Source organism: Meriones unguiculatus, chromosome 3 (assembly GCF_030254825.1).
Source record: "Meriones unguiculatus strain TT.TT164.6M chromosome 3, Bangor_MerUng_6.1, whole genome shotgun sequence".
Classification (NCBI taxonomy): Eukaryota; Metazoa; Chordata; class Mammalia; order Rodentia; family Muridae; genus Meriones; species Meriones unguiculatus.
In genome coordinates, this window is record NC_083351.1 from 22610643 (window position 1) to 22632450 (window position 21808).

Below are 21808 nucleotides of genomic sequence, written 5' to 3' on the forward strand. Positions count from 1 at the left end.
CTCTGTGGGGACTCTGAGAGGAACTGGGAAGGCAAGGCGACAGGACTGGTTTCCCCTCACACCACTCCCATATTGCAATGTAGATTCCAATAGCGCGCAGGTGCCGGCTTAGCCGTCACTCACCTGCTGCACTGCTGCCAGGCTCTGGAGCTGTGCGCTGCTGAGGTGCTGCTGCTGCAAGGCCGCCGTCTGCAGCATGAGGTGCTGCTGCTGCGCTGCATACATCTGCTGCAGGTACTGCGCCGCCGTGCTGGGCTGCCTGTGCAGGGCCTGCTGGATCACCTGAGAAAAGTGCGAGGGGGAGCAGGAGCGTCAGCTGCCCAGACAAGGACCGCGCCTTGCTCCCCAGGCGGCACGGAGAGCTGTTCTCAGAGTGTCCCTGCCTTCAGCTCCTGCCTGATGGGGCGAGGGAGGTGCCCTGCCTCAGCTGCCAGCACCCTCCTGCTCTGCTCACAACCTGGGAAACCACAGCCTCTCAGGCCATGCTTGCTGGCCACTCCTCCCCTTACTGGTCACAAGTAGGAGGGACTAGGAAGAAAAGGTCAGTCAGAAGGGTAATAGGGAGCCGGGAAAATTGACTAATAGGAAGGCAAGTGCCTCCTAGAAAGCCAACCGGAGGCCCCTCCCAGCGCCCCCCTCCAGAGAGTCCTGTCAGTCCCTGAGATGGTTTTTATGGCCTCTGGGGGCAAGCTCACACCACAGAGGAGACATACTGGGGTTGACTCTCCTCTCCCTCATCTCGGCTCTCCTTTCCTCCCCTTTTATAGGTGCTGCCTCTGAGAGCAGTTTGTGAAAGACTAGCCTTTGTTCCTTGCTCATCCCCAGGACTAAGGCCAGAGACACTTTTTCTCTCACCTGGGCCGTTTCTGCCGTGTGATGCCCTGTATGGGCCCTAGCCCTGCCTTCCTGCTTCAGGCCCTTAACCCCATGCAGTCTCTGGTCTGGGGTTGTCCCTGAGCAGCAGTGACTAGAGACAGTATCTGCTGAGGATCTCCCCTAAATGGCTCCAGGGCTCTTGGCCTGAATTTGGGGGTTCTGTTCTAGCAGACTGATGTCACAGATCCTCTACGGGCTCTGGGGTTGCTCAGAACCCCATGCTCCTATAAATGCATTTCTGATTCCTCTCTGCTTGAGTGCATTCTACTCTGAGACCTTGCATATAAGAACTCCATTCTTTCTGTCTCATTGTCCTCAGTTTCATTGGTTTTTGTCCTTTAGATTCTGGAAGTGACCCCCTGCAGTAGTTTCCGGCAGTGGCTGAGATTCTGTGTCTCCTCCTCACCTGGGGTGACATTTACTGGAATCAAGTGGAAGCCAGTGCGCCTTTCTGGGTGCCGATACAGAGATGCACCAGAGCAGAAACACAACAGCGTTTTGCCCAGGGTTCTGGTGAGTGGCAGGAGGACATGTGTTGCAGGATCTTTGATCCCATTGTAAAAACCTGTTTCTTACAGGTTGTAGTTCAGCCCTAACACACACCTTTAATCCAAGAACTTTCTGTTTATTGTAAACAGGTGGCCATGGTGTGGCTCAGCCCTAGTACACACATTTAATCAAAGAGCTTTCTGTATACGAGATTTAGTGAAGTTATCCCTAGGTCCAGAGGCAGAGCAAGTAACCGGCTGACAGGAACAAAGAGAAAGGAGGGACTCTGAGTTGAAGGCTATTTAAGATAGTGTGGAGAAGGAGCTTTTTGGCTCTTTGGCTTTGGCTTTTTCGTCCTGGCTGTGGGGTGAGATAGCAGGTCTTTTCCTCTTGGGCTGTCAGTTGAGCTAGACGCTTTTGGCCTTGGGTTTTCGGCTTTTGGTGTTTGGCTTTTTCCTTCAGGATATAAGCTGAATAGGAAGGTCAGCTGGGTGCTTTCTCTGCCTCTCTGAGCCAGCAAATTTTCACCCCAGCATCTGGCTCCTGAGTCTTCATTGTTAAATTGAATGGTTGGGATTTTAAATTAAAAAACAAAAACAACAACAAACAACAGATACATTTGATCCAGATGCTGAAAACCAGAGCTGAACACTCAGGTGTAAAGGGACAGGGAAAAAGCTGGGGGTGGGAACAGGAAATGGGACTTGACTCAGTGTGAAGCAGAGATAACTGGGAGATGGGAGAGGCCAGAAGTGTCAGAGAACTTCCCAGGCTTCCCACTTCTGCTCTGTCTTCTACCCCATTCCCTCTTCTGGGCCCAAGACCAATGCAGGGTGAGCTCACTTGTCTAATTTATCCAAACTGTAACAGCAGGGTCACTTAGAGTAAATATTTCTCAGTGGTGGCCTCTATCATCTGCCCTCTTTGCAAAGATGCTCAAATAGATATTACTGTGAGCAATACAAATGGCAAATGCCTTCTGCCTGAGGATCTTGGAGAGGTGGGTTCTTTCCCCCTTTACACTGGTAAAGTCATCGCCTCTTCTGAGACTGCGCTTTGTCAAGTGTGGACCTGTGCCTAGGAACACCATCCTTGTAACTGGTCAGCCTTGGTGGTACGTGCCCATAACCCCAGCATTGAGAAGCCGAGGCAGGATCGATCACCATGACTTCTAGGCCAGCCTGGCTGAACACTGAGTTCCAGGCTAGTCTGGGATACAGAGTGAGACCCTGTCTCATAGTAACAACAAACACTGATATTCGTTAATTATCATAATGCCAGGCACTTGCCCCGACTGGTGGGCAGTACATGATCACGGTGCATGTGTGTGCATGTGTATGCATGTGTGTATGTGGAGACCAGAGGTCAAGGTCAGTTGCCATCCTTGATCACTCTCCACCATTTTTTTTTTCCTTCTGAGACACGGTCTCTCTCTTCTGGAGCTCACTGAGTAGGCTAGGTGGCTGGCCAAGGAACTCCAAGGATCCCCCTGTCTCTACCCCCAAGAGCACGGGTGCTACAGAGTTTTCTTAAAGTGGGTGCTGGGGACTCCATGTTTGCATGGCAGGCTTCACTGACTGAGACAGTCAGCAGTCCCCCAAGTTTGTTCTTCAAGCGGCAAAGGCCACTTAGATGACCAGCCTGGGTTGTGACCGAGCGGCACCCAGTCATTTTGCTGTTGGGTAGTTTTACCTGTCTGCCCCTATGCTTACACACATCTGTTCTCTGCAGACAGCACCCTCACCAGCCACCTGCCAGTGGGGACAGGGCTTTCTGTCCTCGGTTCTCTCCCACTTTCCTGCATTGGACCCATTTAGTCACGTCTCCTCTTTTAATCACCCAAAAGTACGGATCCACGGATCCACTCCCCTTTTGCCCATTCTGGAGCTGTCCTGGCTATCCCACCAGACCATGCCAGCGCTCCTTCTGGGCAGCCCTGTCCACGGAGCGATATAACCCCAGGCTTATTAGGGCTTTACCTGCACTGTCTGCCGGTCAGGGATACCACTGTACACAGAAATCTGGGGTGCGGCGGGGCGGCCACTGCCGCCGCCGCCGCTGCTGCTGCTGTTGCAGCTGCTGCTGCTGCTAGTCCCACTGGTGTTGCTGGCAACGCCGGCCCGGCTGGATGTGTGGGGGACTGGCAGCTCATTCTCCATGGCCTATGGGGTGGCACAGTCGGGGCGCACAGGTGGCAGAAGAGCAGGTGGGTGCTAGGAAGGAAGGGAGAGGAACGAAAAGTTTAGCAAATGTTTCTCCTGCAGGCGCAAGCCTGGCCCTCCATGTCCCAGGCTCCTGATCCTTTGAATTCCGTCAAACTTGGGTGGAAACTGCATCAGAATCAAACATATATGGACCCCTTTCTTGCTAGTTCTCAAATAATACAGCACAACCTACTTAGCACTTCTGTCTTGTTGGGCTGTAGAAGATACCTAGAGTGTTTTTGGAATACATGGGAGGATGTCTGTAGCTTCCATGTATTTACGTGAGGGACTTAGGCAACCTCAGAGCTTAGGGCTCGGGTGGGCAGGCTGAAGACTGGACCGGCACACACCAGCTTCCCAAGCAGGCTGCCATGGGGCCACTCGTGAACTCGGGGCTTTTGTTTTATTTTGGTTTGGTTTTTAGAGACAGGATCTCTCTCTGTAGCCTCCTACTGGCCTGTAGGATTGTAACAATCCTCCTGTCTCTGCCTACTCAGTGCTCAGAGCAGGATACCCAGCTCTGAACTGAGGCTTTGAGTCACACTGGACCCCAGAAGAACAGGGCCAGGCTGGATTCTTTAGGGGAGTTTTGAAATCAGCTGTATCTGATCTATAAAGCCTAGGATATGTGTCTTCTGCCACAGAGATAAAATAGTAATCGAGGGTGATTTCTCACCTCACACCCCACCGACCTCAGCACCTTTGGGATGATGGAAACCAGGTATAAAAAAAACAAAAGAAGGTAGAGTAACTGACGCCTGGTGTCAGCCTCTGGACTCCATACAATGCGCGCCGCTCCCCTCTGTAAATGTAACCTGTCTGCTTTTGCTGCCGCAGAGGCCCCTGTCCATGAATTCCACCTTCACTGGAGCCAGGCTTCATCATGGCCACTCGTGAGGCACAGGGGGCATAGCTATGGCAGCACGTGTTTTCTGTGCCCAGCTCTGTTGAGATCTACTTTATCCGTGTTCCAGGGACACGAGTCGAGGCTGATGAAAAGTGGTGCAAAGCACTGTTCCTGGCCTTACAGAAACTGAAAAAAGTGGCTACCAACTGATTTTAAAATAAAAAAAAATTAATTTGTGGATATATGTGTGTGGTGGGCCTAAATGCACATTTGTGTTCCAGCATGTGGCGCCCCAAGAGTGATGTGTGGTGCCTTCTTCATTTCCCTTCACCTCACGCATTGAGGCAAGGGCTCTCGATGTTCTGGCTCGCTTAGCTAGCCAGACTGCTGCAGGCACTCCCTGTCTCCCACTCCCATGCGCCAAGTTACAGGCAAGCTTTTATACGAATGCTGAGGGTCTGTGTTCCAGCCCTCACGCTTTGCTGAGCTGTCTCACCGCCTCAGCCCACGCTGTGATCTTAGCAAAGCAGTAAGTGGCAGCAATCTCCAAACATGTGCTGCCCAGAAAGGTCCTTGTCTCCCCTTTCCTAACCCATGGCCAAAACTGGGCTTCAGCTCACACTCTAAGACACCTCAGTGGAAGAGGTCAAATGGCAGACAGCTAGTCACAGCAGCTAAAGCAGAGGGGACGTCCAGGTCCTGGCTGACCGGGTTTAGCTTCCAGTCTTTGTTTTTGGTTGAACAGGTACTGTAGAGCCTGTACTCTGGCCTTGTTGACAAATGCTAGTGGCATTTCTCTATAGAGATGCTGCCAGTAAGAACAGCCTGGCTCCCATGCCAGACTGACACTTCCCTTAGCCACCAGGGGACACAATTGTCTCCTTCTGTTGCTGGCCACGGCCCATCCCTTCTCTGCTCATGGGTCCTTACCGTCAGCTCCCTCCTTGATGGGCTCTGTCTCACTTGGTCTTCTTCCTTTGACTGTGGCCCCTGCCCTCTGTTACACCTGTGCTCACGCTCACCCGCTATTACCCTCTCATCTGTAGCAGCATCCTGTCCCCCGTGACCTCCGCGTGTACATGCTGCTCCCACTGTGCTCTCTGGAATAAAGCATGCTCTCTCATTCCTGCTGTCCTCCGGTGATGGATCCTGCCCAGCTCCCAGCTCACTAATGGGCCTTCTCCCCTAATCTTGATCTCTGCCTTCTCCAGCCCCCTCTTACCCCTCACTGACCTCTCTCTGGCTTCCCCGACGGCATCCTTTACTGCTCAGCCTCCTCTCTCCTCTCAGGATCTCACACACAGGCTGGGTCAAGCACATTTCTCCCATCCTCACACACACTTGCTCGCTCCCCAGACAGCGCATGCACACTGGAGATGCACCGTCTCTCTGGCTCCCTCTGTCCTGACTTTTAGTGGCTACAGCTGTCTTCCCAAGGAGCACTTGCTCTTTGGTCTCTGTCGGCCACCCATGCACAGGGCAGGGAAAGGAAGGCCATACTGATTTAAGCACCAGCCTTTCAAAGTGTGCAGAAACACTGACCACACTCAGAACGTGTGCCGCCACCACCATCTATTTCTAGAACTTCAGTCTCACCCCCCACTGTCCAGCTGAGTAGACCCTGGAGGCCTCAGATCTGTCTCTATACTAGTGTCTTAGATGAGTGGGGTCACACTGTCGTTTTCACCATGGTCTTAAGGTTCATTCACATTGCAGCTTAATGCCACAGTTGTATTTTTCTTTGGGGTTGAATAGCATTTCTCTCTCTGTATGTGCATATATATCTGCGTGTGGATATGTGTATGTATATGTATGTATATATTTGTGCATGCATGCATTTGCACTTGCATGTGTTCATGTGTGTCTAACACCTTTTGCTGCTCCATTCACCTGCTAATGACACTTGGTTTGTTTCCACCCCTGGCAATGCTCGCCGTGAATTGCGGTCTAATTCTCTGGGATGTAAGTGCCTGTAAATCATGGGGCAGCTCTGCGGAGGGGCATGGTCTCGTGCCATTTGTCGAATTGCCACCGTGTCTCTGAGGCTCACAGAGCTCCCCTCAAGCTCCTGTGTGTGTGAAGCACTATCTGTCTTTCCCAGCTTCCTTCCCACCACGCTGCAGCCGTTCTGGGCTCAGGATTATTCTGACTGACCTGAAAAGTCTTGGCACGCTTTTCACCTCTGCCTTACTGCCGTGGCTGCTTATGTTGCTCCTGCCCCTGAAATGCCTTCCTTCCAGTTCTCATTAACAGCCTGTTCGGGTCAGCAGTGCGGACTGAGCCCTGCAGAACAGCGCTGAAGCGTGGTTTCCTCCAAGTCCTCCCGCCCCCTTCATGTCTCGAGTCATCCAGTCAGAGGGCTGCTCACAGGCCTGGCGCTCACCTCTGTCTCGTAGTCACAGTGCACCACTGCAAGGAAAGAGTTTGCTCGCTGTCTGCCTCCTGTACCCATCATGTCATATGGGCCCACGCATGCCCGGGGTTTCAGGCCAGGGCTCCCTCTGCTCGCCGAGGGCTGAGTTTAGTTTCTGCCTCGTCTGCAGAATTCTCCCAGCGGGTTTAGAACACACACCGCTCATGATTTATTGTACCTGCTGCCAACAGCATCTATACTATCCACAGAGATGGCTGAGCGCTTGCTCCTGCCTGGTGAGCTCTGTGGCAGATGCTTTAGGTGGGTTCACGGTCACTGTGCGGGGTCATCATTAATCTCCCAGTTCTGTCAATACGAACGTATCTCAGCCGGGTGTGGTGACACACACCTGTAATCCTGTACTCAGGAGGCTGAGGTAGGAGGATTGCTATGAGTCTAAGGTCAATCTGTGTTAAATGGTGGGTTTCGGGTTAGCCTAGACAACAGAGTAAGATTCTGTCTCAAAATATTCTCACACACACACACACACACACACACACACACACACAGGCGCGGAACAACCATCTAATTTCCCTAAGGTGGTCAAAAACAGAACAAAACTGGCATTCCAAAGCCAGGTGTGACCGCAAAACAGTGCCCTACAACTTCAGGTGACTCTGACCTGGGTCACCGTTTTGGTGCCACTGGGCCCGGTCCCCGTCAGAACATCCCAGAGCAGAGTGACTGAGAGTACTAGACTGAGCCCCCTAATTATTAATGTTCATAAGATCTTCACACAAACAACCCACCTCTCTATATTATGCATACGTACATGTATGTGTATGTACATATCATGTGTATATACATGTGTACACATCAGCCATCTCAAGAAATAAGACATTGGATGACCGCAAGCTCCCTTGTTTTACTTCTGAAAGACCCAAGGCCTAGTTTCTGAGGAAGAGAGAGATTGACTCAAAGTGACTCGGCTTTGACTGTTCTCCAGGACCACGGGAGGCATCCCCAGCTGGCCATGGTAACGGGACTTACTCAGCCAGAGGGCTGGAGCTCAGCCTGAGGGGAAGCCAGAAGCAAGCTGGTCTCCTCATGCAAGGAAACTTGGATTTGGAAAAGAATTCACTCAAATTTGGAGCACTGCAGCAGCTTTCCAACTTCTGCTTCTACAGTTTGGGTGGCGAAGCTTTCACATCTCCCTACTCACACTTGTGCCTCAAAGCTTTGGGTGGGTGGGAAGCAAGAGAGGCCCCCTGGAGTTTTAGCGAGGGCTACTGATGCAATCGTCTGTGGACTCTTACTAGGCCTGCTTGAGAAATCTGAATCGGTAAATTCCACGGCATCTGCGTTTTTAAACATTTCTCCACTCCTACTCAATTTCCGTTTACTTCCTATTCTCGTTCCCCCTTCTCTTCCTTCTAATGACTGCCTTATTTCTTCCCAAGGCCACCCACCCCTGTGGACTCCCACTGTGAACCGCAGCCAGTCTCACTAATGGCTGACAGCCAGAACTAGAAATCTGTTTTTCTCTAGTTCCAACTCACTGTGTGGTTCTGTGTGAGCCTGAGCTCCAAAGGCTGCAATTCCTGTTTCAGGCAGTCCTCCCGACCGCAAGGGACCACTTTGAATGATGTTCTGACTGGAACTGGCTTGGATAGCGATCTTATTACAGGTCTCTGCTGCCCACAGGGCTTGAGACCCGGCAGCTGGAGAAATGCTGATGGCCCTGTCCTTTCAGGAGCCGCCAAGTCTAGGAAACACTAGGCTTTTGTCCCCAGGGTCAGGGAAATCCATTTGCTATGGATTATGTCTGTGATATCGGTCCAGGGAAGCAGAGGGGAGAGGTACTAAAAACAGAGCCCTTCAAACCTAACCAGAGTCCACGGGGTCCAGAGGGATGAGGCTTTCTAATGGAATCAGGGCATGTCAGGAAGTCAGAGGTCTCTCGAGCCCCATAATGGCTGCTCCTGATGTCATCGTATTGGCTTGTGTGTTGAGTCTGAAAAGGTAGCCTGAAGGGTTAGTCTTGGGTGCCTCTCTCTTTGAGGGAGAAGACAATAAGTGAAAATTCAGCTCTCTAGACGGAGGGAGCTGGGGGGAGCCCCCTCCCCAGGCTGCAGCGTGAACTCCATCCTGGGCAGACCTCCTGTGCACTGTGAAGGCAGGGAGACACCCAGCCAGCTGGAACTTCAACCATTCCCCACCCCCCACTGCTTGAGCTTGATCCCCAGTCCTCTCTCAAGTCCTCCCTCCCAATCCCAGTCCTGTACTACCTGCTGTGTCTCTTAGCAACTGAGGTAAGGGGCATTTCAGTGGATGAAATGCTTGCCCTGCAAGCACAGGGACCCGAAGCTGATCCCCCGGAACCTAAAAAGCTGGATGTGTATGTATGCACCGGGACCCCAGCACTGGGTGGTGGAGACCAGAGACAGCAGGACCCCTGGGCTTGCGGACCAGCCAGTCTAGTCAAAGCAGCACGCCCCATGCTCAGGGAGAGACCCCGCCTTAAAAATCAAAGTGGAAAAGTGACTAAGGAAGACACCTGACACCAATCTCTAGACTCCACACACACACACACACGCATGCTGTATGTACACATGCACACATGCACACACACACAGGACCACACACACAGGGCACACACACACAGGAGCACATATACACAGGGCACATACACACAAGAGCACATACACACACACAAGAGCACATACACACAAGAGCACATACACACACACAAGAGCACACACACACACACACAAGAGCACACAAACACACACACACACACACAGTAGCACATACACCCAGGAGCACATACACACAGGAGCACATACACACAGGGCACATACACACAGGAGCACATACGCACACACAAGGCACATACACACAAGGCACACACACACAGGAGAACAAACAGGGGTACATACACACAGGAGCACACACACACATTGGAGGAGGGGGCGGGTATGCAATGAAAGTAAGAAAGTAAATTAATGAACAGCAGCAAAGACAGACACGTAGGAGGCACAGCTAGAACAGACCACCATTTTAGCAATACAAACAATAACTTCACAGCAAAACACAACAGCATATGTTCACAGAAGCTTGCCTTGATGGTGCCTGACTACTTCTTGGTACCTTATAAAAGACAGATTCTGTCAAGCATTTCTACTCCAAGCTGGTGCTGATTTGCTGATGAGCCATTTGGAGATGAAAGAGAAAGATTTGATCTTATTTGTAGACACATTAGACAAGGGCCCTGCTGGGCCAGGCTGAGGACGAACGTGTTTGTCTTGGCTCAGGCAGTTTTAGTCTTAATGTTCTGAGGCTGGGAAGTCTCCCTTAGGCCTTTGGTTGATGTGAGTGGTGAAAAGAGTCAAAGACTGGAGTACATTGCTGTAAGCCAAGCGGAAAACCAGGGAGAGGCCAGAGGGACTCAGGGGAGCACTGCCCATGACTCCTCCACTCGGATTTCTGGTCTGCAGAGCATTGAGAACACAGTCTTCCCAGTTTTGGACCACCTTGTTGGTTATGGCAGTCCGAGGAAGTCCTAGAACATACCACCTACTTCTAATCCTGACGAGCCAAACAAGGTCAAGTGAAGGCTGTAGGAGAGTTGAGGAGCCACGACCCACAGTCTTGCCAACATGAGGGCTCTGTGCGTGTCACCTCAGGGGCTCCTGAAATGAGGCCTTCGGCAGGCTCTCCAAGAATGCTGGCTCTCAGACCCCACTCCAGACCCCCAGAGGCAGAAATTCCACAACTGGGCTTCAGAAACCTGTGCCATGACCAGCCAGGCAGGGTTTCTGAAGCACAGAATTCAGAAGGCCATTCTCGGACTAAGAGATGGAAAAGAAAAGGCCATGTGCCCAAGATGCTCCAAGTGAAGTTCCCCAGGGAGGGTGCTAAGTTAGGGGAGGAGGGGAGAGGGAAGACTTGACAAATAGAAAAGCACTCTCATGAAGAAAGGGGACGGTCCTGGCTGCCCTCGGAGCTCTTTCAAGGCACCTGCCCCGTTGCTTCTTGGGCCCACCCGCTGCAGCTTCCAGCATTCTGTGTCCCCCTGCTCCCTGCTGAGGCCACTCCCTATGCCCCACCTCCCTGGCCAGGATCTGCTTTTCCTGTGCAGTCACAGTGTCTGCTCTTCCTGGAGAAGGCGAACGGTCGCTTGGTTAGGTGTCACACTCATTTAGTGGGTGTGCGCTCACGTGCATACTGGGAAGTAGGACAACGTCTACTCTGTGGGGACTGAGCTCAGGCCATCAGGCCTGGCGGAAGTAAGTGCCTTTACCTGTCGAGCCGTCTCTTAGCCCTCCACATCTTTGCTCTGCCAGCAGGCCAGCTGCTTTCCCCAGCACACCGTGACTGGTTATTTCATTTATGCTGGACAGTGTGGCATGGCCAGCAACGGTGGATGCTGGCGGTGTGAAGAGCAGGCCCGAGGCTCTGCTGACACATCTTACCCCTGAAGAGAGCTCCCAACCAGGTGAGACACCAAAGCACCCTGGACACTATTTTGTGGTCTTGACACCTTTGAAACCTTGAGTCAACATGGACACATTTATTCAAAATTGTTGGTCCTGGTTCGGACTCAGTGGACAGGGCTGTTGCATAAACCTATCACTTGTATGTCAAATCACCCTCTTTCTGACTCATTTTCCAATTTTTCAGAATGGATGGGGTAGCAGCAGAGATGTCGCGTTTGTTTTAAAGAGCACATATACTTTTGAGACAAGATCTCACTATGGAGTCCGTGTTGGCCAGGAACTTGCTATCAAGATCAGGCTGGTCTTGAACTCACGGAGAGATCCACCTGCCTCTGCTCAAAGGCATGCACCCCCTCACCCTCAAGAATATCAGTATTTGAACACAATAAAGCATTCAGAACAACTGGGCATTGGATCCCGAGCCTTGCACGTGCTGGGCTGGTGCTGGACCAGACAGGCTTCCCAGTCTGGCTTTGTGCGTGCTCTGGTAGGCCTTAGCTTACAACCATCCTGCCCCGGGCCCTGGAACAGCTATGATTACAGATCACCAATTCTGCTAGAGTCAATTACAAATTATTTACGAATGTGGATGTGTTTTGCCTACATGTACATCTGTGAACCACTTGTATGTTTAGTGCCCACAGAGGCCAGAAGAAGGCATCCGATTCCCTAGAACTGGACTACTGTTAGCCACCAGGGGATGCTGGGAATCTTCCTCTGGAAGAGCAGCCGTTGCTCTCAACTGCTGAGCTGTCTCTCCAGCCCCTGGATAATCCTTTAAGTAGTCCTAGTAGAGTTATAAAGTTTTGGGATTTGAACATAGAAATCTTAGCTGAGGCTATAAAAGACCACTATAAGAATTTCACTGTACTGAACCTCCCTATAAAGTATGTAAGCATGTGTGTATGTACACATATGTACACACACACACACAAATGCATGCACATGCATGTATACCTGTGTGCACACATATACACAGACCTAGCATTTCTAGAACTTGTATGATCTGCGATCCCAACTTTGCCTCAGTCTGGTTTGGTGCAGGATAGCCCAGGCAGCTAGTCTCGTCTATTGCATTCCCACAAACCTAAGTGGGACATGGATCGTGGTGAGCTGCCCATTTCCAGGTTTTCAGAACAACTGTTCCAGGACCTGCACATTAGTGTGGACATTTCTGAGCAGTCTTCCTTTCTCTTCCTGTTATACCCATCAGGGTCTACGTTGGGGTACCCTGATCTTCTGTGGACACGGGTTGCTACCTCAGATCTCGTGAGGGTGGAGCTCAGCGTTTTCTTTTCCATGGCTAGGAGGAGACAGCAGGGTCAGAGCTGTAAACATGCTCTGAAAAGACAGGCTACGGGGGTAAATGGGTGCCTCTGAACGTATGCATACATCGTGCGAGGGATTTCTCCTGGGTGGGAGGCCAGCATTCTGGGGCTGGCATAGGGAGGGGAACAGCTTTTGACACTTGCGTGGAGACGGGAGCTTTCCCATGCATGATCCCATGTAGTCCCCATGAACCCCTGACAAAGGGATCACCTTACCACCTTTCCCACAAGAAAAGTGAGGTTGACTTCCCGGAGGCTGCAAGGGCTAGCAAACAGCAGGTGTTGGATTTGAACTAGGTTAACAGACCAGAGGCGGGAACTCCCGTGCTTATTACAAACTAGGCCAGCCGGTGCTTCTGGGCTCGGCTCCTCCAGCCTCCTACCCAACCGTGGGCGTCTCAGGAGAATCACCCCAGCAAGGTCAATCCAAGGCCATGACATCTCTCCCAGGTGCTGCCTACTCCCCACCCCCCCAACCTCACTTGGAGAAATAATGAGGAGTGTCTAGTATGTGTGGGCTCTTTCTGTTCCTAAGCATTCTCACACAATACATGTAAAGCTGGTCACAGGATTGTTCACGTGACCCCTGCGGTAACTGAATTCAAAATCAATATAAAAAACCCTGGTTGCCCAACGGTGCTTTGGGGAGAAGGGACAGAGGCAGCCTTTCTTTCCTATATGTCCACCCCCACACACTGGGCTATCATGTCAGAGGGGCAGAGTGCCATTTAAGAAAGGAGGAATTGCTTAGTCAGATAAGCTTGTTGGATTCCTGCGCTTGTCTCGGTGGGGATGCCGTGGAGAAGTCACCCAGCCTCTCTCTCTATGCTGTTTCTCTATCTTTAAAATGATGTTAATTTAATAACATTGACAACTAAGAGTTACTGGGAAAATGAGAAGACAGGATTAGCTAAACACAGAGCCCCAGGCACAACACACACACACACACACACACACACACACACACACACACACACACACAGTTAAAGCAAGCCCCCTTCACTGGCTTCAGCTTCACAATGCTATGGAGCAGTGGTTAGGGACAGGCAACAGATTCCCAGAGAGAACAGCACCAGCCCAATATCACCCAGCTACAAAGTGGCACATTCCAGAACAGCCAGAATTCGGAGTGCACGCCAGATCAGTGCATCAGAGCCTTGACCGTGGAAAAGAGAGGACTCAGACGGTCCTTGGTAGTGATTGGACACTAGAGGGCTGGCGTGGACATATGCTTTCTGCCAGACTCTCAAAGCATAGGAGCTTTCTTATAGAGAAAAGGAAAGAGAGAGGAGGGACATAAGAATAAATGAACAAATAAACAACCCCCCAAACTCCCCTCAGTCCCAGGTCAAATTGAAAGCATATAAGCCTGTGCACGCGTGTGTGCATGTGTGCGTGTGTGTGTGTGTGTGTGTGTGTGTGTGTGTATGTTATACTGTGTCACACATGATCTCATGAACATACGTGGGCTGAGAAGAGAGAGAAGTGGGAGATTAGAAGCTAGCCATTCAGTTCTGTTTCCAACCCCACCTCCACGCCTGCTCTACCTTACATGTCCAGAGGGAGGCTGCTCCGTGGGTGCCCTCCGCAGGGCAACTCCTCCTGCAGGGCTTGGGTTATCAGCTCTCAAGGGTATTACACTACCCACAGGGGAACAGCTGGAAATCTGGGCTTCCGCCCCCCACCCTCTCCTTCCAGCCTCTTCCACTCTGGCTCAGCCTCAGCTCTCTCAAGGGGCTTTCTCCTGCTCAGGGTTGCCCTGGCAGTGTCTCATCCCGGTTGATCTCAGCCCTGGAATCACAAAGCAACCCAGAGGGCAGAGAATGTGGCTCAGTGTTTGCCTAACACACGCAGAAAGGCCTGGGTTCCATCCCAGAGCCACAGAAACTGACTTGGATAGAGAGAGTTTATTGCCAACATGTAATACACGGGATCCCATTTCAAAAATTAAAAAGGAGGGTGTGTGTGTGCTGGAGAGATGGCTCAGTGATTACAAGCACTGCTTGTTCTCCCAGAGGACCCGGGTTCTGTTCCCAGCACCCACACAGCAGCTCACAGCTGTCTCTAACTCCAGTTCCAACCTCTTCTGGCCTCTGTGGGAATTAGGCATACACAAAGTACACAAACATACATAAATGACACACAAAATCCCAAATATAGACATAGGTTTTTTGCAAAGCAACTTTTTAAAAATTAAGAAAATAAATATTTCAGAATCTGAAGGTCCAGCTGTCAGGCCTCTTCACCCTCAGTTGTCCCAAATAGCAGCCTTTAACTGCAGTTAACATTCTTACATGCCCAGTAAGCTGTGTCCTACTGTGACCCACCAGCCTTTCTTCTCTTAGCATATCTGCTGACTTTACCCAGATAATCAGTTTCTCTCCAGTTTCCTGTACCCCTAAGCGCCCCCTGTTTTCTGCAGAAGAGTAAATCCAAACTGGTAGGATCAATATTTCACCCTTACCTGTCAACTATAACTCTACCCTATTTTTTTTTCATATTTAAAAATCGCAAGTAGCTAGTTTTGACAAGTACTTAGTTTTGAGGTCTCCAGGATGCAAAGGAAGAGAGCCTGGAGGGTTAGGAAGTAGAAGGGGCAGCTCCCTGTGAGACTATGGAGCAGAGCTGGGCAGCCCAGGCAGGTGTAGTTCACAGGGCAGTGTCTTCCAACATTGGTGTTATATGACTCCTCCAAGATATTTTTTTTTTTCTGGACACCAGGAATCCACTTGAACATGCTGTAAGTGTCTATACTTTATAGCTCTGCTATATAGGAATGCCTTAAAGGCTAATGCTGTCTGTCTGTTCTCTAAGGTGTGGGGCAAGCCCTAACTGGCTTTACTTAATGAAGAAAAGACGAAGTTCTGTTAGTATGACCTTCCCGATGCCTGGCTCCCACTTAGGAGGAAATCACCGTCCCCATCACATGGGTGGGGCAGCCAAGCAGGAGAGCTGGTTTCACCAACCAGCCAGCCAGCTCTCTCACACCGCTAACTCATTCATCGTTTCCTCATTTGTGAATACTTGTTAGATGCTTGGCACTGGATGGGAAGCAGAAGTGACTGGCTCTGCTCTTGAGGAAATTAACATGTAAGGTGTGAGACCAGATGAATCTGTAAATGCAACGGGGTTAGAAAAGGTGACGTGCCTTTTTTCATTGTTGTTGTTTTGTTTTTCCTACAAAGGGCCAGTACTGCGTAAGCTAGTAAGCTTTTCGGGGCCACGGGCAGTCTGTATTGAATACTCTCTTTCGGCCCGTCTTCCATTTAAAAGTTGTAAGTTCTGTTACTCAGCCGAAGGCTTTCCACAAGCTTCGTAAGGCAACTTTTGATCCAATCAGATCAAGTTTTGTTTTTTTGGGGGGGTCTTTCAGGCGGACTTTGGAGCCAGGAGGATCATTTTAGGCGGAGGTCAGGCTGTCACACATCACCCCGTTAGTTTAGAGCCGAGATTTGCTGGATGGGCACCGTCACCTAGGAGCTACCTGAAAACGCAAACTTCCTGCTCTGCAGCGGGTCTCGGAGATTTGAGCATGCATCAGCATCAACCAGAGAGTTCAAACACTGCCCAGTCCCGCCCCCTGAGTTGTGTGTGATGTGGCCATCCAGGGGGCAAGACAGACTGCATGAGCAAGCTGGGATGAAGAACTGAGACCAGAGAGGTACGGGGAGTCACCGGAAGACGCGTTTCGGGACACCAGAGAGGGGCTTTGAGCCCTGCAGTTAAGGATGGCTCTTCCCTCCCAGGCAGGCTATGAGTCTCCTTGGGCAAGCCTTTGGGGGTGTGTGTGTCTGAAAGGCTCTTTCCTTCAGCATCTGGGTTGTTGGCTCTCATCCAGTCTGGCTTCACAGGAATTTGCATATCTTAAACCACGCCCACTAAACAGTCCCTATGCAATATGCCTGGGATTGTAGCCTTTGATCAGGCAGTGCTTGCAGTTTAGCATTTACATTCTAAAGGGTGTGTGTGTGTGTGTGTGTATATATATATATATATATCAGATGTGGTGCTCAGAGAGAAGTGGGGCGGGGGGGAAGGAAAGAGAGTACACAGAGTTATCTCTGAGGACGCTGTGGGCATCCACACATCCACAAAATCATTAATCTGGTAGACAGTGAATGGCAAAAGGCAATTAGCTCTCCTGGGGTCGTAGCAAGCCAATGAGGTATGCAGCAAGGCCCCAGAGGGTCTAGTGGAAGGGCAGGGCCTTTGCTGGGGAACAGAAAAGGAGGACAAGGCCAGGGAGGTGGGAAAGCCACCTGGGGCTACCGTGAGGGGAAAGGAAGGCGCCACGGGTCTTCATGGTTGACCATCAAACAGTGGAAGCAGCCATAGCCTTGCCAGGCTCTACCCACTGTTATGCTTGGACACAATCTTGAAGACATACTAGGTGCTTCCGTTATGTGCACATGCACGCTTACACACACACACGCAAACACACACACACACACACCACACACACACACCGCTCTTATCCACCTGCAAAGCCTAACCAGGCAGAGGGGCAGGCTGAGGACTGCTTGGCTGAACAATCTAAGCAGTGCCTGCCGGGGGTGGAGTTAAAGAGCCGGCTCCAAACTTGAGCTGGAGGGCCTTCCCTGCACATTCCAGAGCGCGCTTGTTTCCCCCGCCGCACGCCTCAGCCACATGCGCTCTCCAACGTTCTGTTCTTTGCAGACACTCTAAAGGCGCGCGCACGGATCCCTCCTTTCTAGACACATTCTCCAGACCCATTCCCCGGCTCATCCTGGGTCACCCACATGTGAGACACCACCTTCTGCACCTATCAATCACCGCAGACGTCAAAGTTGCTCCCACAGCTCCTGTCGCTGCTGTCTGCAGGGCCCTGCCGGCTTCGCCGTTCTTACAGAAGAATAAAACCAAAAATTTAAAAAGAGGGGATAAAAAAAGGGAAATAAACCAATACTGGCATAAAGAGCCCAACCCGAAGCAGATTGTCCTACCGTGGGGTGCAGGTTTGTGGCTGTGGTGTCCCCGCCTTCAAGACCATCCCATTTATCTATCTCTCTTTGTTCCACTCCCTCTCTTCCTGCACAAGGCTGCAATCGCACATAGACTCTGGATTGGGGGGGGGGAGGACAGCCTAATTTCCTGATGATTATGTTGTTACCTAGCGACAGCCAATCAGGGGCCGGGCTTTTTGTCTGCAGTATTTCATGCAAATAGTTTGGAGAAATTGCAGGGTAACACAGGCTGCTTGGTCTGTCTTCTCGGGGGACACATTACAGAACACAACCAACCCAAAGCGGGAAGAGCTGGAGCCAGGCGCACGCAGGAGAGGGCGGGCCATCTGCTTTCAGCCCTTACCCCCTGCCTGGTACAGAGAACATAGTTCTGCAGAGACGCTCATGGGGCCAAAAACTTGGGACAGTGTCTCAGCAGCAGCCATCCGGGGCCCGGATCTAGAAGCTGATGGTCTGCTCCAGAGCGCACTGACCCCTGCGGCCCTTGCTTGCTTCCCAGCAAGGCAGAGCAGTCTCCTGCTATTTGCCAAGAGGCTGCTGTAGCCCCCAACCACTGCATGTCCACGGCCTCACCACCACGGCCAGATGTTGGAGGCAAAGAACCCACCTTTGTTCACTGATGGAAAACCATCTTTTCCCTACTCTTTAAATTCCAGAAAATTCCAAGTCAGATATTTTTGTCCTCAGAACCCTGAAGCCCACAGTAGTAAGGAATTCCACGAGTGACTTGCTCAAGTGACCCAGGCCAAGAGTCAGAAGGCGAGACTAGCAGGCAGGTCTCTTCATGTACATCTGCACTGCGGTTCCCAGTAACTCTAAAATACGCCCGAGACCTTCTAAAGCAAGAGATAAAAAAGGGAAACAGCAACAGAAAGCTAGTTTTCAAAGTGAAAAAAAAAAAATCACTAAAAATAGAAACAACTGGATGGCAGGTGAAGGTGTTTCACGTGAATCAGCAGCCCAGCCTGCAGTGACTGTCAGCACGGCAATCCATAGGTGAACGTGTCAGAGCTGCCTAGGCCTGGATGCCCGGCCCCTTCCCACCACCAATTAACTCACGAGGATTTTGTTGTTGTTGTTGAGGGGCTGGAGAGTTGGCTCAGCGGTTAAGAGTGCCCAGGTTTGACTCCCAGCACCTACATGGCAGCAGTTAACTCTAGGTCCAGGGAATCTGGCGCCCTCTTCTGGCAACAGGCACATAGCGCCCTTATATACATGCAGGCAAAACACTCATAAAATAAAAATAAGATAAATCTTAAAAAAAAAATTCCAGGGAGGGGCAGCAACACCCCCCCATGTGTGCGTGTGTGTGTGTGTGTGTGTGTGTGTGTGTGTGTGTGAATGCACCCTTTTCAACCTTTTTTCTTTACTGCTTCTCACTCAGATTCTGAGGCAAGGTTTCCCATTGAACTCAGAACTTATCCATTTGACTAGGCTAGCTAGCCAATGGGTTGCCTTTGCCGCCTGGTTCCCCAACACTGGCTTACAGATGCACACCATACCAGGCTTTTTATGAGGGTGCCGGGATCTGAACTCAGGTCCTCACACTTGCACAGAAGGCACTTTGCCCACTGAGATGCCTCCTGAGTCCTGAAGGGCACTAATTCTTAAAAAGCCTCTTAGGTATAGAACAGGTCACTTTGGAAAACAGATTTCTTTCAATATTTAAAACTGTGATTGACATGTAATAGTTACATATATTTATGGGGTATAGTGCAAACTTCTGATACAGGTCAAATCAAGGTGACTAGTAGAACCTCAAATATTTACTATTTCTTATACTCAAAATTCTCTCTGTGAGGGCTGGAGAGATGGCTCCGAGGTTAGGAGCACTGGCTGTTCTTCCAAAGGTGCTGAGTTCAATTCCCAGCCACCACATGGTGGCTCACAACCATCAGTAATGCGATCAGGTGCCCTCTTCTGGTGTGAAGACATACATGCAGGCAGAACACTTATAAATAGAAAATAAATAAGACAAAAAATTAAAACAAATTCTCTCTGCAGTACTTTGGAACACAGTAAACCACTGTTAACTCTGGTTGCTCTAGCATGCTGTGGGGACATTGAAATGTAGCCTTTCCTTCCACCCGTATTTACCACGACTACTGGCTTCTCCCCACGCCCTTTCTAGCCTCCACAACCATGGTTCTACTGTCCATGGAATTTCTACAAAATTTAAACTCTCAGAATGATCCCATTGGCCACAAAATTCCATCCTAGAAATTTACTTAAGCAAAATAAAAACAGGTTTTTATGCGAAGTCGTGGACAATTGTGTTCACAACGGCATCGTTGATAACAACTACAGTCTTGTGGTATAGTCACGCAAGGGAATGCAACCCATCAATAAACAGACTATTGGTTACTCAACACGAGAGACTCTCAGGGACATTATAATGGAGGCTGGAAAGATGGCTCAGCGGTTGAGAGTATGTACTGCTCTTCCAGAGCACCCAAGGTCAGTTCCCAGAACCCATGGTGGTTCACATGTGTGCACACACAAAGGTAATATAGTTGCTATCTGTAAATACTATAAGAAATGAGAGAGTACACATATGTTAAGGGTTCTGTTAGGACTGCTAAATGGTACAAAACACAGGAGAACTAACTTCTGATGCTCCGTAGCAACAGGGCGACCACAGGAAAGCATAGTTTTGAGAGGATTTTCAATGTGCCAACATGAAGAAAAGATTTTTCACTTGTATGAGTTTCTATGGTGAAAAAAAGAGAGAACAGTGGCGGCTCCTGCAAACAACAGGAGGGCAGGAGGTCTGGAGGGATACTGACGGGTCAGCGTCACTCCGTGGAGGTACCTGTCAGGCCTAGAAAATGATGCTCTTCAGATTGGTGTATTTCATTACATGTAAATCTTCCCTCAAAAGGAAAGAACGAACAGATACTGAGCTCTGCTGAACTGTTAGAGACGAAGTGCACAGAGTTCTGCAACTTAGTCTGAAATGCATATTTGCTGTTGTTGTTGTTTTGTTTTCCTTTCCTGAGACAGTGTTTCTTGTGTAGACCAGGCTGCCCCGCCTTAAACTCACAGAGATCTGCCCTCCTCTGCCTCCCAGAGTGCTGGGTTTAAAGGCGGGCACCACCACCACCCAGCTGAAATAGGTTCTTAAAAGGGGATAATGATGAATGGAGAGAAGGATGGATAATTTGATAGTGGTGTAATGAGGATAATCTGCTAAGCTGTTAGTTGTAGGATTTAGATAGGACGTGTGTAATATCCAGTGCACAAGCCTTTCGACTACATACGTCTTTTGGAAACCATGGCCTGCTTCGCTCTGAACTTCTTCAGGACGTATCATTTGACACGTGGCCTTGGGAGCTGACACACTTGAAATTGAGACAGTACGAGGCATCTGGGTGATGCGCTTAATACACCTCTGAATTTAAAAAAAAAGTATCCGAACTCAGCAGGTATGACAGCCCTGACTGTATGTTGCAGGGAGCTCCATCTAGCCATCCCCCTGCCTCTGGTTTTCTGACACGGTCATTCCCTACAGCTGTCCACCCCTCCCCTGAGGGTCTATTCCCCTCCCCCAGGGCCACAGGGCCAGTCCTTAGAGAGGAAGAAGCGCATAGGGAGCGCCATGAAGAGCCTGAGTGGATGGTGGTTCTCCTGGGGTGGGAAAGAACGAGGGGAGGTGTGAGAGGGGAAGTAACGCAGCCAAGTGCAATGCGGAGCCCCTGCTCCCTGAGCTGCCCCATTTATTCTGCGTAATTGCTTCATTTCCACTAGCAGTGCATCCCCAAATGAGTTTCATTACTGGTGCCTGGGATATCATATTGATTACCAGTTTCATCGATCCCTATCTCACTAATTAGCATATAAATTAGCCATTTGGGGGGCAGGCATTAGGCAAAATTGAATTTTCTCCTTAATCTTCTTTCAGAAGGTAAATGAAAATAGATGTGGCCTGTTAAGGCCGGTGGCCTCCCTCTGACACCAAGTGCTGCTGTTCACAGCCAGGAAGCCTCCCGTGGAGAGAGAGGATCACTCCTGCAGAATGATCCAGCCTTGGAGCCCAGGAAGGCTTTCTCTCCTGATGGACACAGTATCCCCTCCATGAGCCCCGGCTGAGGCATCCTCATGGAACTGGCCTCCAAGGCTGGCCTCTGCTCTAGGGCAGCGCTCTGCTCTAGCATTTACACAAGTATGGAGTCAGGAGGTCAGGACAGATGTGGAACATCTGCCTGGCCTCTTACCAGCTGGGTGCTC

General features: G+C 50.5%; 1 protein-coding gene across 4 annotated transcripts in view; it reads right to left on the reverse strand.

The window, feature by feature from the left end:
* Positions 1-21808, reverse strand: part of Phc2 (polyhomeotic homolog 2) — a 96012-nt gene that overhangs the window by 44670 nt on the left and 29534 nt on the right. For 2 of the 4 annotated variants that reach the window (XM_060379505.1, XM_021637298.2), the window contains exons 2-3: positions 3345-3578; positions 124-282 (exon numbers count right to left, since the gene is read on the reverse strand). In XM_060379505.1, coding sequence (XP_060235488.1) covers positions 124-282; positions 3345-3524 — 339 coding nt within the window. In that variant the 5' untranslated portion in view covers positions 3525-3578. Of the gene's footprint in view, positions 1-123; positions 283-3344; positions 3579-5649; positions 5781-17560; positions 17670-21808 lie in introns of those variants that run through there. The other 2 variants (XM_060379507.1, XM_060379506.1) reach the window with 2 other exon arrangements.